The sequence below is a fragment of the Simochromis diagramma genome, unplaced genomic scaffold (genome assembly GCF_900408965.1).
Source record: "Simochromis diagramma unplaced genomic scaffold, fSimDia1.1 OVJJ01000421.1, whole genome shotgun sequence".
Taxonomy (NCBI): Eukaryota; Metazoa; Chordata; class Actinopteri; order Cichliformes; family Cichlidae; genus Simochromis; species Simochromis diagramma.
In genome coordinates, this window is record NW_024387250.1 from 6,027,871 (window position 1) to 6,041,811 (window position 13,941).

Below are 13,941 nucleotides of genomic sequence, written 5' to 3' on the forward strand. Positions count from 1 at the left end.
TGCCAAAATTTCTCAAATAAAAACTAAAACCTGTCTAATCCCAGCCTTTCAGGTGGAAGGTTTTACTTATCTCATCAGAAATAAAGGTGATCTAAATATGTTTCCCCTCACAATCCTAAAAGAATTAACTGAGGAGTCAATAATACATTATTATAGCCTTTATTTAGCCTGCCCCACAAACCAAAGTGTCCCACCTGAAAAAGCCCAGAGCGGAGAGGAGTCAATGAATGGCGTCACGTGACATTTGAATTCGTTGCTTGTAAACACCAACAGCACCCAGGAACATGCAAATAAATGTGTGGCGTGTTCACGGAAACACACCCTGAAAATCTCTCTCTCCCTCCCTCCCTCTCCCTCTCTCTCTCCTCGAGCAGAAGGCGCATCCTATAGGCTAATCAGGTGGTACTTTCAGTCCAGCCTCGGTATCCTCCTCCTGCTGCCGACAGTCGGTGTGCGCGAGGTGTTTTTGTTTGTCCGCTACCATGGTGGGAAATACGGATATCTTGTGCCTTCTCGTCCCGCTGGTGATGCTGGTGGGGTCAACCCTCCAAACCGAAGTGAAGAGCGTCAAAGAGGCGGAAAAGACGGGGAATTTCATGGAAGACGAGCAGTGGCTGTCCACCATTTCACAGTACAGCCGCAAGATCAAGCACTGGAATCGCTTCAGAGATGTAAGTGTTGATTGGGAGATCCGCTGTAATGCGGTATGAGATGCGCTGATGGGGAAACACGCACTCCACATTTCGGAAGTGTAGCCTAATAGTTATTATCACACACTTTCGAAGCGGGTTAAAGCACAGAAACTTGGTGCTGGCAGTTTTAACACATATAAATGTTTCAAAATGTGAAAAAACAGAAAATTAAGCACCATGAGATCTATTTTACACAGAAGGGCTTTTATAGTAGAATGAAATGGGAAATACATTTAAGTGACAAAACATGGTATTGTGTATTATATTGAATTCGGGTGATTTTATAATTATTGATTCAGTAAACTTCCACAATAGAACCCAAGAAAAAAATGCCACATTTGCAAGCACAGTCCATAGTGTATCGACTGCTGTTCTTCCTACTTTTCGCTTATGAGCCCTTTGCTCATTCTAAGCAATTAAGTTTCAGCCCCACTTGCACAGAGGCATAAACCTATTCCATCACACTGACCTGACTACTGGTTGCCCCAGATGTGCTACCAGACGTGTTCCAAGAGATTTCACAAACAAGGGAATTTAGCAATTAGAGCAGAGCCAGTGATTGATTGATGAGCATTTTCACCTACCAAACACACTAAACTGGGCTGCAGGGATTGATTAAAGCTTTCAGAACACTGTGATATATTGTCGTGTCTGGGGCTGCATAGCCATAGTTTTGCCTTCCTTTGCTTCTCTGTGAAATGATTAGTAATGATCCCAACAGGATTTGGGCAATAGTGCAGTTGGATTAGGTTCCATATGACTCCTGTTAATTGGGTTTTAATTGATCCTATGTGGTAACTGCACTGAATGATAGGTATCATTATTGGATCTGAAATGTGAGCGGTTTGCTTCAGCTTGAGCATCTGTTGTGAGAACAATGGCTTATCTGTTCTGGAAGAAAAGATGAGCCTTTCGAAGTAATAACCTTTCCCGAAGAGATTGCGGGGTCATTTCTGATCCTCCTCCTTAAAACACGGGTCGTGGTCCCCGGAGAGCACGTGAACGTGTGTGAAAACTGTCAGCATCCCCTCTCGGGGATGGATTAGTTTGACTGTGATTACTTAAAGAGTGCGTCCTCTGGAACTGTACTTAGGGAAGTAATGAAATTGTGGGCACGGAAAGATTAAGTCAGAATTATGGTGGGATTATAACTCACTGGTCGTGGCTCCATATTTGATGCAGAATGTTTGTTACAGCAGCGATGTCATTATGAATTCGGCACTTCGTGATTAACTATGCAGAAACATCACTTTTCACAAACATGACAGGAATTTGACGAGTATCCCAAGATATAAACAGTTTGCTTAACGATAGAGCTTCTAATATAAAGATGTCACTTTCTCTGAGCCCCCTTTTCCCTTAATTTAACATCAAAGCTGCTGTGCAACACAAACGGCCCCTACTTTTACACACTGAATCTCTTTCATGATCATTATTCTCGAGGGTGATTGTCTCAGTGTGTTAGTGCATATGCGTGCATGCATACAGGCATACAGATGTGCTCTTGATTTTGGGAAGTCTTAACGCCCGTGTGCATGGCGGTGTCTTTGTTAATGATGATGATGACAGGAGAAAACATCAGAGGAAGTAACCAGTGAACATCCAGAGGGAATCGCCAGTAGAAACTGCTTTGATTTCAGCTTGCTGCTGTAGCAACTGCAGTCTCTGGATGAAGCACGTATCACTGGGAATTTGATGACTCTATCCACTCACAAGTCTTGCTTCAGGGTGTGGGAATAAATGGAAAATTCTTTTATTAGAGGTTTCTCAGTAATTAAAACTGTAAACGTTCACAGCTGAAATACAGATTTCGCAACCAAATAGTGCTGGGGGTTTTTCTTAATAGTTGCCCCATGATGGTCTTTGAGTTAAAAAAAGACAAAAACTGGAGCAGTTCAGTCCCTGGGAATATTTTGGTTAGTGTATAAATGACTGCCAATGACACAGTTATAGGTATTGAGATTACGCAAATTCACTTGCACAGTCCTCCGAGAGCCAAATGCTAAATATTAATCCAACACTGGAAAGCAATAATCAAAGCAGCACAACATGAAAGAGGAGCTCTTCCACTCTTGCTTTGGCATGTACGGAAATGCACACAGATGCACACCAAACCTCCCCCCACGAAAACACACTGAATACATAGGCTGCAGAAAATGCACCGTAAATATTTTATATTTATTCTTTTGCAGGTTTTTAAAAGCAGGATCAGGATAAGAGGCTCTTTCACTTCCAATACAAACGGCTCCCACACTTCAATCTATTTGGCATCCGAGGCAGATAGATTTAACAGATACAGTCAACAAATAATAGAATGGGATACCTTCAATCCTTTAATCTGACAGGTGCACTCAACATTTCATTCCACTAATGCACCAAATCCTGGAAAAAACTATAAGACAAACATGGGAACAGGGAAGACAATCATGGTAACTGGGTCCAAATTTGTTACATTACCTCAAACATGAACAACTTTTGTCAATTTTTCAATTTTTATGAAGAATTGGTCACTTTTTAGCTTAAATGACAATCAATTAAGGGTTACACTGACATTTTTTTACATTTTTATATCAGACAAAGACAACTCGAGTAAATATTAAAGGCAATTTTTAAGGGAAAAAAGCTATCCAAACATAATCCTACCAAAGTAGTTGCCCCATCTTGTTACACTATTAATTAACTGGGATTAACCACATAATGAAAGCCGAGTTAAAGTTCACTCACCACACCCAGGCTTGATTACTGTCAGACCTGTTGAATTAAGAAATACCCTAAATAGAACTTGTCGGACAAAGTGAAGCAGACTAAAATCAGCATGTACATGCTACAATCTAAAGAATCTCCAGAACAGGTGAGAAACAAGTCACTGACATCAGTCAGTGTGGAAATGGTTGCATAGACATTTCTAAGGCTTTGGGACTCCACCGAACACGGTCACAGCCATTATACACAAATGGAGAGAACTTTAAACGGCGGTGAACCTTGCCAGGAGTCGCCGTCCAACCTAAATCACTCCAAGAGTACATCAACCACTTATCCAGAAGGTCACAAAAGAACATCTAAAGAAATGCAGGACTCACTTGTCTCAGTTAAGGTCAGAGTTCATGATTCAACAATAAGATAGAGACTGGGCAAGGAGAAAACCACTGCTGATGAAAAAGATTGCAAAGACTCATCTCGCATTTTACAAAAAACATCTTGATGATACCCAAGACTTTGGGGGAAATATTCTATGAACTGACATGACGAAAGCTGGAACTTTTTTGGAAGGGTTGAGTCCCGTTACATCTGGCATAAAACTAAAACAGCATCTTATAAAAAGAGCATCATACCAACAGCCAAACATGATAGTGGTAATGTGATGGTCTGGGGCTGCTTTGCTGTTTCAGGATGACTGATGGAACAAAGAAATTTGCTTTCTTCCACAAAAATCCTGAAGAAGAATGTCGGACCATCAATCTGTCCCCTGAATCTCAAACACATTCGGGTTATGTAACAGGAAAATGATCTAGAACACACCAGTAAGCCCACCTCTGAATGGCTTAAAAAAACAAAAACAAATGAAGGTTATGGAGTGACCGAGTCAAAGTCTGATCTGATCTTTGGCGTGACCTTGAACAAGCCATTTATATTTGAAAATCCTCCAGTGTGGCTGAATTAAAACAACACTGCAAAGAAGAGTGGGCCAAAATTCCTCCACAGTGATGTGAAAGACTCATTGGCAGCTATCACAAACACATGATTGCAGTTCTTGTTGCCAAGGATGGCACAATCAGTTATTAGGTTTAGCGCGCAATTACTTTTTTCACACAGGGCCAAGCAGGTTTGAATAGCTTTTATCTCTTAATGAATGAAATAATCATCTAAAAAAATCATTTTAACTCAGGTTATCTTTTTCAAAGACTAAAATTTGTTTGATGATCTAAAATATTTAAATCTGATAAATATCCCCCAAGGAAAGATCAGGAAAGGGCCAAATACTTTTTCACAGCACTATGTATAGACAGTGTACTAAATGATGGGAGTCTGCTGTAATTTTGTGCATTGCAGATCCACTTTTATGTTATGAAAGCAGATCAACAGTAGATTCCATTTTGTTCTCAACTTACCTTGTAAAAAATAATAGCGTCCATGAAATCACACGGGCATGAAATTGTTCTGGTCCTTTATTTCTGTTGAAGTAATATGAACATATATATGTGTCTAGAAATTGATGATAACAAAGAGTCAGCAATTCAACTTCATACCGAAGGATGCTCTTCATTGTTAACCTCAGTCAAACATGGCAGCATGTACTTGTCAGAAATAGCTCAATGTTTAAAACTGGATTTTTCTGTGTACTGTATATATTTTTGTGCTTTCCCCCTTCCTATCCTGCACTGTCTGTGCCCTAAATCCTTATCTTAAAAACATGCACGTCTCCAGTCAGGCATTTCAGGACCACCCAGTAGCAATCTTGCCTGCACCTGTTATCCATTCACTTCATTTTTAATGAACAGAAACTCGTCGGCCTGCACAAAAACATCAGATCCCTCGTCGATGTCAGTGAATTAAATATGCAGAACGGTGGAAGCACTTGGAGTAGACTCTGACAGTTCTTATTGAGATGTGATGTTGTATTCTTTTGCTCCAAAACACTAGCAGGTTTACCTTTACTACCTGTTCTCACCTGTCTGTTTTTAGTCTCTCATGCCATTTATCTGGCTACAGTGCAGCAGAACTGTGGGCGCACTCTCAGTTGCTTCTTTTATTATTTCACCATGGCATACAGAAATGATTGTGGATAAATCGTCTGTAACGCTGGAGCCAAACTCTCCATTAAAGGCTATCCAGACGAACAGTAAATTATCATCACTAGGCCGACGCTCAGTCTGTTATTCCCACTGCACATGCTGTCTGATGTTAAAATAGACTGCTACTGATGCATTAATGCTATGAATGATGATAGCGGCTTATCAGAAAACCATTAATCTATCTAGTCATGCTTTGTTCTGGCATGAGTCGGTGCTTATCGCTCACCAGATTCTCCTCGAGGCTGTAAGCATCCAAAGCTCTGAGGCAACGCACACGGAGTGCATCTTGATCGCCTCCAACTGTTTTGGGAGAGAGGGTCTGCTTGTTCAGAGTTTAGATAGAGTACTGGTGCACTGTGGGGTGTCTTGGCTGGTTACCAGAGGCCTAGGTGGGCTGTAATTGAGTAGAAGAAGAAAAAAAAAGAAATAGCCTTTCATCGTGCCAGGCTACAGCTGCTTCCTACAGTGGTACAATAGCCACAGCTGAAGGGAACAGGTGTCACAAAGACAAATTTGCTAAAGAGTTAAGAGGGTGATTAATTTCTATTTTCTTGGAAGATTCAGTTGTTTACAAAATGGAATAAGTGCATCACAATTCAGAAGTCTTCATACAGGTGTGACGAATGCCTGCTTAACAACACTTGGGGCTTTAAAACAGCCATTTTCCTTCCAGTTGCCAGCAATCCCTGCCTGCCTCGATTTCTAAGTGACCTTCTACTGCATTTCCCACACCTAGTTTGGGAGTCTGTTTGCCAAACTTGCTGCAGGAAACACCTAATATCCCAAAAACTACCAATAAAGAGCTCTTTATGGGATACTGCCAGTGTCCTGAAGGTAAACGACAAAGTTAGTAAAGATCCCATTTACTGTTTTTTGGAGTTGTTTGGTTTTTCTCTGAGGTGATTTAAGTTGTGATTTGGTTAGACTTAAAATATCAACCACGCATGATTATGCATGGTCAGAGGTGATATGTTGTTAGGGGCATCGTAGGGTGTTCCAAGCCAAATTGTTCCTGGGGGTGAGAAGACAGACAAGAGTGATGATATCATAGAAAATAGAGGTACATGGCTACTCTGCCAGGAAATAGTTACTTGGGGCCAACCCTGCAGCCATGCCTGGCCACAAGGAGGTCTGGGCATCTCTTTTTATACTGTTGCCCCCTTGACCCACACCTGGATAGGGCAAGATGGATTATCAACTGAAAAACACTCTAAATGAATTCTAATTGCATATCAGTATGACATGTTTATATGAATTCTGGTGCAAAACAACGTTCTATATATAAATTTGTTTCATGAATCTCATTTGAAAAACAACAGTGCAGCAATCTAAGACCCAGTGAGCCTTTTGAGGTTCTTTACAGCAGGTTCAGTAAATCTAATTTTGCCCCTTTTAAAGCTAACAATAACTTTAAGTGCCAGTAGCTGTCTCCACAGTAAATGCAGTTGGTCTTGAGCCAGGCTGATTCACAGCCAGTGTGAGATCAGGCCCTGTGGGTACAGGAGCGGATACCAAGGATTTTGATTAGCGCTGTGGAGAAATTGTTAGAAGTGGTTAGAAATAACTGTACGTATCCAGATGTTTTAGCACCTGGGAAACCCTGAGAGGAAAAACTGTTTGTTGTAATCAAACTGAGAAAAACATAAACACACACGCAAATATGTCATGTGCACATATAAATCCAGTGTATGGAGCTATGATTCTTGTTTTGAAAGGAGGTTGGCGAGTCTGGTCCTTCAGATTTAAGTTTTAATTGATAAAGCAGCATTCATAACACTGCTGTCTTTAAAACTAAAAACACATGAGCAAAAGAGCTTTGATGAGTCAAATATACACTCATAAGATTAGTTAATTTCCCACCTTATGACAACTGTATGGGCTGGGTATGTTTTTTTTATATAAGCTGTTTAATTGTATTTAAGCACTAATTTTTTGAATACTGAGAAAGTACTGTGGTTATTTAAGTCACTGAACAGGACCTTTTTTATTATATGGATACAAATAATGTGGCTTGCTGTGATGTTAATTGTATTAAGAGACTGATCGAAAAGTCTGAGGTCAGGTTTTGTTTTTTTACTGAGGGAAAGACTATATAATTTTGGCTAGGAATAATGAGCAGGTATTTGTATCAATATGACAAACCAAGCTGACTAGCTTTAACTGAAAAAGTAGCTTTCCACCCTCTTGAGCCCAGTATAGTAATGGAGTTCTGTCAGGACAAGCAAGGCAAGCTGTGCTTTCCCAGTGGAATCTAAAGACTGACAATAATTCAAACATAACAAAGTGAAACAATCCCTCTGCTTTTATCTGAAACTGTGTTTTATCATAAAGCTTACCTCTTTGCATTCATCCTTTACATTACTGTGATCATGTTGCCACAACTGTCTATTGTCACAGGAAGCAGGTTTGACATTGATTCCAATGAAATCGTAGGGTGTCTTTCATGGGCATTTCAGTTTCTCATTAACAGAGGCATGAGCTTGCCAAGCTGAGAGGCCAGTAGCTTCTTTCTTGTTGTTTGTGCATGGTCTGTGAAGTCAGAATAAAGCTGCCACTGTCTATGCTTTCACTGCACTGAGATCAGTTACTATATGTACGTTTGTGGAAACAGAGGTAGCATTAGTAAGTAAACTACCTTCTGTGGTTATATTGCCAACTATCTTGGCCAACATATGTGATGTAGAGGAGATGGAGTGTAATAATTCTTTTAGCGCATTAGCAAAGAAAGCTTCAATGATGGAGAAAAGAAATCTAATCTAATTTAATAAAACATGTAAGTTAAAGTCAACCATCACTTTTAAATTAGCAACTCTTAGAAGTAACTTGGTAGAATGAGCGTACAAACTAACCAGTTGTTTCGCCGCCAAAAATGAAGGCGGTGTGCCTTCATTTTTCTGAATATTCTTAATCCCCCTGAAGATATAAACACTTAACCATGTCCCACAGCCCCGAAGCCTTGTATTTCAGCTGTCCTTTTATTTATTATGAATATATTTATTACACTTTTCAAAGTCAAGGCCTGTTTTTCTGACCTGTTTTTCAGAGATATGTAATCCTTGCATGGTAGCTAATAAAGAAATGTGATTTTATAGAATAGGGTGCATTACTAGGAATTAAACAGAAAAGTATTTAAAAGTAGCTCAATAAAAAAGATTAGTCATCTTCAGCATTAATATTGGCAAATATAACATAATTTGGGAAGGTAGTTTTATTTGTTATCATTGTTTTGATCATTTATGTGCAGTTTGATAAGAATAGAGTTTAGATGTGATTTTTATAGTGTTTATTGTTGTTATTATTATAATTATTATTATTATTGGAAAAAGGAATGGTTTAAAAAAATCTCCACCACTTTTCAACTAATAGTAAATATTTAGTAATATAATAAATATTTATTTAACTATAAAAGTAATAACATTTTACAGTTTTTGTGCAGAAAGGTGAAGACATCCAGGAAGAGTGCAGCAAATTGCAGGAGACTGTCAGCATAGATTAAACAATAAAAGTCAAGCAGGGCAAACTGGTATGTTTTAATTAGGCCCAGTTTTTTCTTGATAAACAATGAACAAAGCAGTATGGTCATTTCTGGCTCCAAAAAACAATGACAGTGGTTGTGTTGCCAGACATGATGCCTTCAAACTGTAGTCGACAAACTACTGGCTGATGGTGGGCTACGTCCACCTTTAATATAGAGACTATGAGTACTTGACATTTCATAATTTATTCTTTTTGTTCAGATTAAGTTTCCAAGCAGTAAGATGACATCAGCTTAACTGAGCAGTGAGTCACCAAGTGGACATTATTTATGTGAGAAATTAAGGACCTATTGCTTCACAACCGAATAAAAATGAACTTGATTTTGACTGATTGGGTCTGTGTTAATTCTGTGCTTTAGGTAGGTCATAACCCAACGTCGTAACATGATGTGTACCTCCCGAGAAATGCAGCAACATATCGCTGTTGAAACAGTCCACATGGGCGTAACTGTTGACAGCGGTTAGATCATAGAGTCCACGTAGATTCACCCCAAAATTCAGGTTAGTCTCTGGTGGAAATTAAGAATTTTGGGGGGGCTTCTGAATATCTTGATCTGTCTGCCTGTCAGTATTTGAAACACCAAAAAGAAGAGCTTGTTTGTCACAAGACCCATTTGTTTCAAGATAACATTTCAGCAAAGGGAACTTCAAGCAGACTTCAAGCTGAACCAAGGAAGCTTTGGTGCTAAAATTCTTATCTCTTACCTACTGATTATGAATATTTATATACTGACATTTCTTAACAGTATCCCCAAACAAGGAAAAAGGAATATATGTATTTTAGTCAAAATAGGAATTTGTGAATTTTAGCAGGGTCTAAGACTGAAATTAATAGACCCCAATATCTGCTTTTCCCATGAGATGAGCCAGGTTTCAGTCCTGTTGTGTTAACGTGGATGTGACTCTTGTCCGATTACACTGTTTTAGACTCCCCTGTCTCAGAACATCGGCCAATTCTTATCCCTTTTGAAACCCTTACCTAGGCAGCTTCATTGATTTTCCATTGTCGTATGAGCCTGTTTTTCAGTTGAGCTCTGTGTTTTCTGCAAAGTGTGAAGCTTCTTGCTGTGTGCACCAGATTCTCCTGTGAATTGCACACTGTTTTCTTATTCCCCACAGGGCCCTGAAAGGCACAAGGGCTGATTTTATTTATAGATAGTGAGTACAGGGCTGGCATGAGTGCACAGAGGTTTTGTGGACTAAGTGTGATTTTCATTTTGTTTGTTTTTTCATAACCAGATCTGTGCATGTCTGCATGCCTGTTGTGTCTATGTTTCATGTATTGCCAAACAACATGGATGATTAAAACTGCATGAAAATGTCTTTTTTAATTCAGTGTAGCCCGTCCTTTTAGTTTTGTTGGGGTTTTTTGTACATTTTAATGTGTATTCACTCAAATGGAAAAACCAATTTACCGTTTGTCTAATTAGATGCAGTTTTCAGTCAGGCTTTATATTTGACCGTTTATCCATTCTTTGCTCTCACAGTATTTCTGACGTCATTTGTCCCTACTTGAGCGTGAAGAGTGACATTAGAGCCTTTCTTGAATGAGAATTATGTATAATGCACAATGACCATATTAGCGAAGTACCTCACTGTTTAGTGCAGATGTGAGTGAAGGCTTTTTATCCACCACTTGCAGAGTGAAGGTGATTACTCATTCAGGAAAAAGTAAGGAAGGGGGTCATGTCTGTTTATTCGAGGTAGAATCTGTCCACATCTGCCTATATTTTTTGTGCTTTTCTTCTATATTAGTTGTATATAGACACAAATCTGTGCACCTTTACACTGCTCAAATGCTCGCACAAGAAAACCCTCAATGTTCTCAAGACTGAAACGACTTGACTCAAACCTCTCCAATCATTCTTTGTCTAGTGTTTTCTATTTGTGTCTTTTGGTTTGATGCCTCCCTCTTGTAAAATACACTTTTAAAATAGCACTAGTTCTGTTGGTGCTTCTCTAAACATCCAGAGACTTGCTCTACAAATGCAGGTTTCAATTTTGCATCTTCAAAACCTTAAAAGCTTAAAAAAAACCCACAGAAAATAATTAGAAAATAAATAAATTAAAATAATAAACCATTTTGATTCACCGCTCTATAAGACCTGTTGCCTCTGACTTTCAGTCCAGTCCATGGTAATTTGGTGTACCTCAGCCGTCTTTGAGAATAGGGCTGCTCGATTATGGCAAAAATGATAATCACGATTATTTTCACTGAAATTGAGATCACGATTATTTGACGATATTTATTTAACCCTTTAAGACCTACCATAGAACCAAGTCCACCAGAGCTTATATTATTTTTTTACATGTTGTAGTGCCATTTGTGGGAGCATTTCAAGTTGCTATACAACTGTTATAGCCCATATTTTACTAATATGTATGCATTAAGTCCATAGTAACTACATTAATTGCAAAAAAGTGCAATAAACTACAAAAAAAATTGAAAATCGCTTTTGTTTTGTTTACATATATTTCTACTTGGAGAAATTTAAGAGGTTTATCCCTCAAAACTTTTAAATACAAAAAAGTTGCAAAAAATAGTTTACAACAACAGGAAATTTATTTTGAGTGTCTTCATAGTTTTATTTTGGAGATACAGCAATTTTTATATACTGCAGGAAAAACAAAAAACAATCCTATGATGCAAATTTGCAAAGAAAACAGCATGTGCATCATTTCACTGTGGGAAGTGTTACGAACAGCTGATAGGAACGGCAAAGCGTGTTTCTGGAATATTATGTTTTTGTTCCTGCAAGCGCTTTTTATGCAATTTTTGCAAAGCTATATGTGGAACGAAACCGTGACCGAGGACAAGCTGATGGCATAAGATGTAAGTACAACTCCTCCGGTTTCATATGCAAAACAAATTATTGCGCTAGCTTACACGGTTCAGGTTCTACAGGGATTTAAAAATAGTTACGCAAAACGGAGCGTGCTGCTCTGACCGGCTTTAAAGGGTTAACAATGACTTTAAAAAAATAATATAAAATAGTGTGCAACACCACTGAAGTTTTTTTTTAAACTCTCTTTTCAACCAACGGCAGTCACTCTCCAAATAACTTCTGCTTAGCTTTCCGAGCTTCCCTCGGGTCCTCTTAATCAGCGGTCCCCAACCTTTTTTGCGCCACGGACCGGTTTATGCCCGACAATATTTTCACGGACCGGCCTTTAAGGTGTCGCGGATAAATGAGGGAGGGGCTAATAATCGGCTCAGTCATTTTTAATGATCGTTGAAAGCCCAGATCGTAATCGTGATTAAAATTCGATTAATTGAGCAGCCCTATTTGAGAACAGCTTCTTCCATCTTCTCTGTATAGCTTTTTAGCCTTGCCACCTAATCTTTTGTCCTCAACTTGTCCAGTTTCCTTAAATCTTTTAACCCTTTAAAGCCGTTCGGAGCCGGCACACTCCATTTTGCGTAACTATTTTTAAATCCCGGTAGCACTGCAACCACGTAAGCTAGCGCAATAATGGTTTTTGCATATGAAACCGGAGGAGTTGTACTTACATCTTATGCCATCAGCTTGTCCTAGGTCACAGTTTCCTTCCACATATAGCTTTGCAAAAGCTGCATAAATAGCACTTGCAGCAACAAAAACATAATATTCCAGAAACACGCTTTGCCGATCCGATCAACTGTTTGTAACACTTCCTACGTCCATCAGCGCGAACTATCGCATGTCCGCCATGACCTGTCCGAAACCGGAAGTGACGTCATTTTTGCGGAAATGTAGTTTTTTTTTACCATCAGGGCCTTATGAGCCTATATTTGTGTTTTTAAAAGTTATGTTTGACTTTCTGTGTCGTTTCTGGGATGCTTAGGACTCATATTGCACTGCTGGAAATAGTTTATTTTGATGCATATGCTGTTTTTTTGCAAATTTTCATTATAATATTTATTTTAGTTTTTCCTGCAGTATATAAAAAATGGTGTATTTCAAAAATAAAACTATGAAGACACTTAAAATAAATTTCCTGTGGTGGGAAACTATTTTGTGCAACTTTTTTGTATTTACAGTTTTGAGGGATAAGCCTCTTAAATTTCTCTAACTAGAAATATATGTTAAAAAAACAAAAACGATTTTCAATTTTTTTTGTAGTTTATTGCATTTTTTGCAATTTATGTAATTACTATGCACTTAATGCATACATATTATTAAAATTTGGGCTTTAATGGTTGTATTGATGTATAGCGACTTGAAATGCTCCCAAAAATGGCACTACAACATGTAAAAATATAATATAAGCTGTGGCGGACTTGGTTCTATGCTAGGTCTTAAAGGGTTAAGGACACGCTGCACACCATGCTGAGATATGCCAGGTTTTCAGCTAACAGGTCAGTGTTAAGCAGCTTATCAAACAAAAAACAACATTCATCTGAAAACGAGCAAATGCAAGGTCTAAACTGAAAATGAATAAAAAAGCAGCCAACGTCCAAAGATAAACTATGAAAGGCCTTCAAAAAGGCTGGAGAACTATTGCTCCAGACCACTTTTAAAAAATACAAGAAAGTTTGGCTCATCAGAAGCAAAATGAGAGGTGGATCAATACATTTGCACAGTGCTGTAGATTATTACTTTGCCCTCTTGCCCTCACCCACATTTTGACCATTGATTGAATTCTCAAAAAGTACTAAACTCTGTTTCTTCTTTTACTTACCCGGTCTTTGGAGCACTCTTACATAAGCCTCTCTCTGTCCTGTAAGCGCACAAGCCTCTCAGCATTTGATGCCGTGCCTCTGCTCTGCCTCTGCTTTGCAGTCCTGGCTTGGTGCATGCAGAGATAGGACTCTGCAGGCTTGCTTCTCATGCCCTGTAACCAAACACGCATAAGATCAGGAGAAAGGATATAGAATATGAATAATGTTGAGGGGGTTTTGTTTCATCTCTGGTATGTGATCCGTAAACTAAAGCCGAG

General features: G+C 38.8%; 1 protein-coding gene across 2 annotated transcripts in view; it reads left to right on the forward strand.

The window, feature by feature from the left end:
- The first annotated feature begins 347 nt into the window (after positions 1-347).
- The window catches only part of spock2 (SPARC (osteonectin), cwcv and kazal like domains proteoglycan 2), a 41,541-nt gene continuing 27,947 nt past the window's right edge, over positions 348-13,941 (forward strand). For both annotated transcript variants that reach the window (XM_040001597.1, XM_040001598.1), the window contains exon 1: positions 348-671. In XM_040001597.1, the coding sequence (XP_039857531.1) occupies positions 483-671 (189 nt within the window). In that variant the 5' untranslated portion in view covers positions 348-482. The remainder of the gene's footprint in view (positions 672-13,941) is intronic.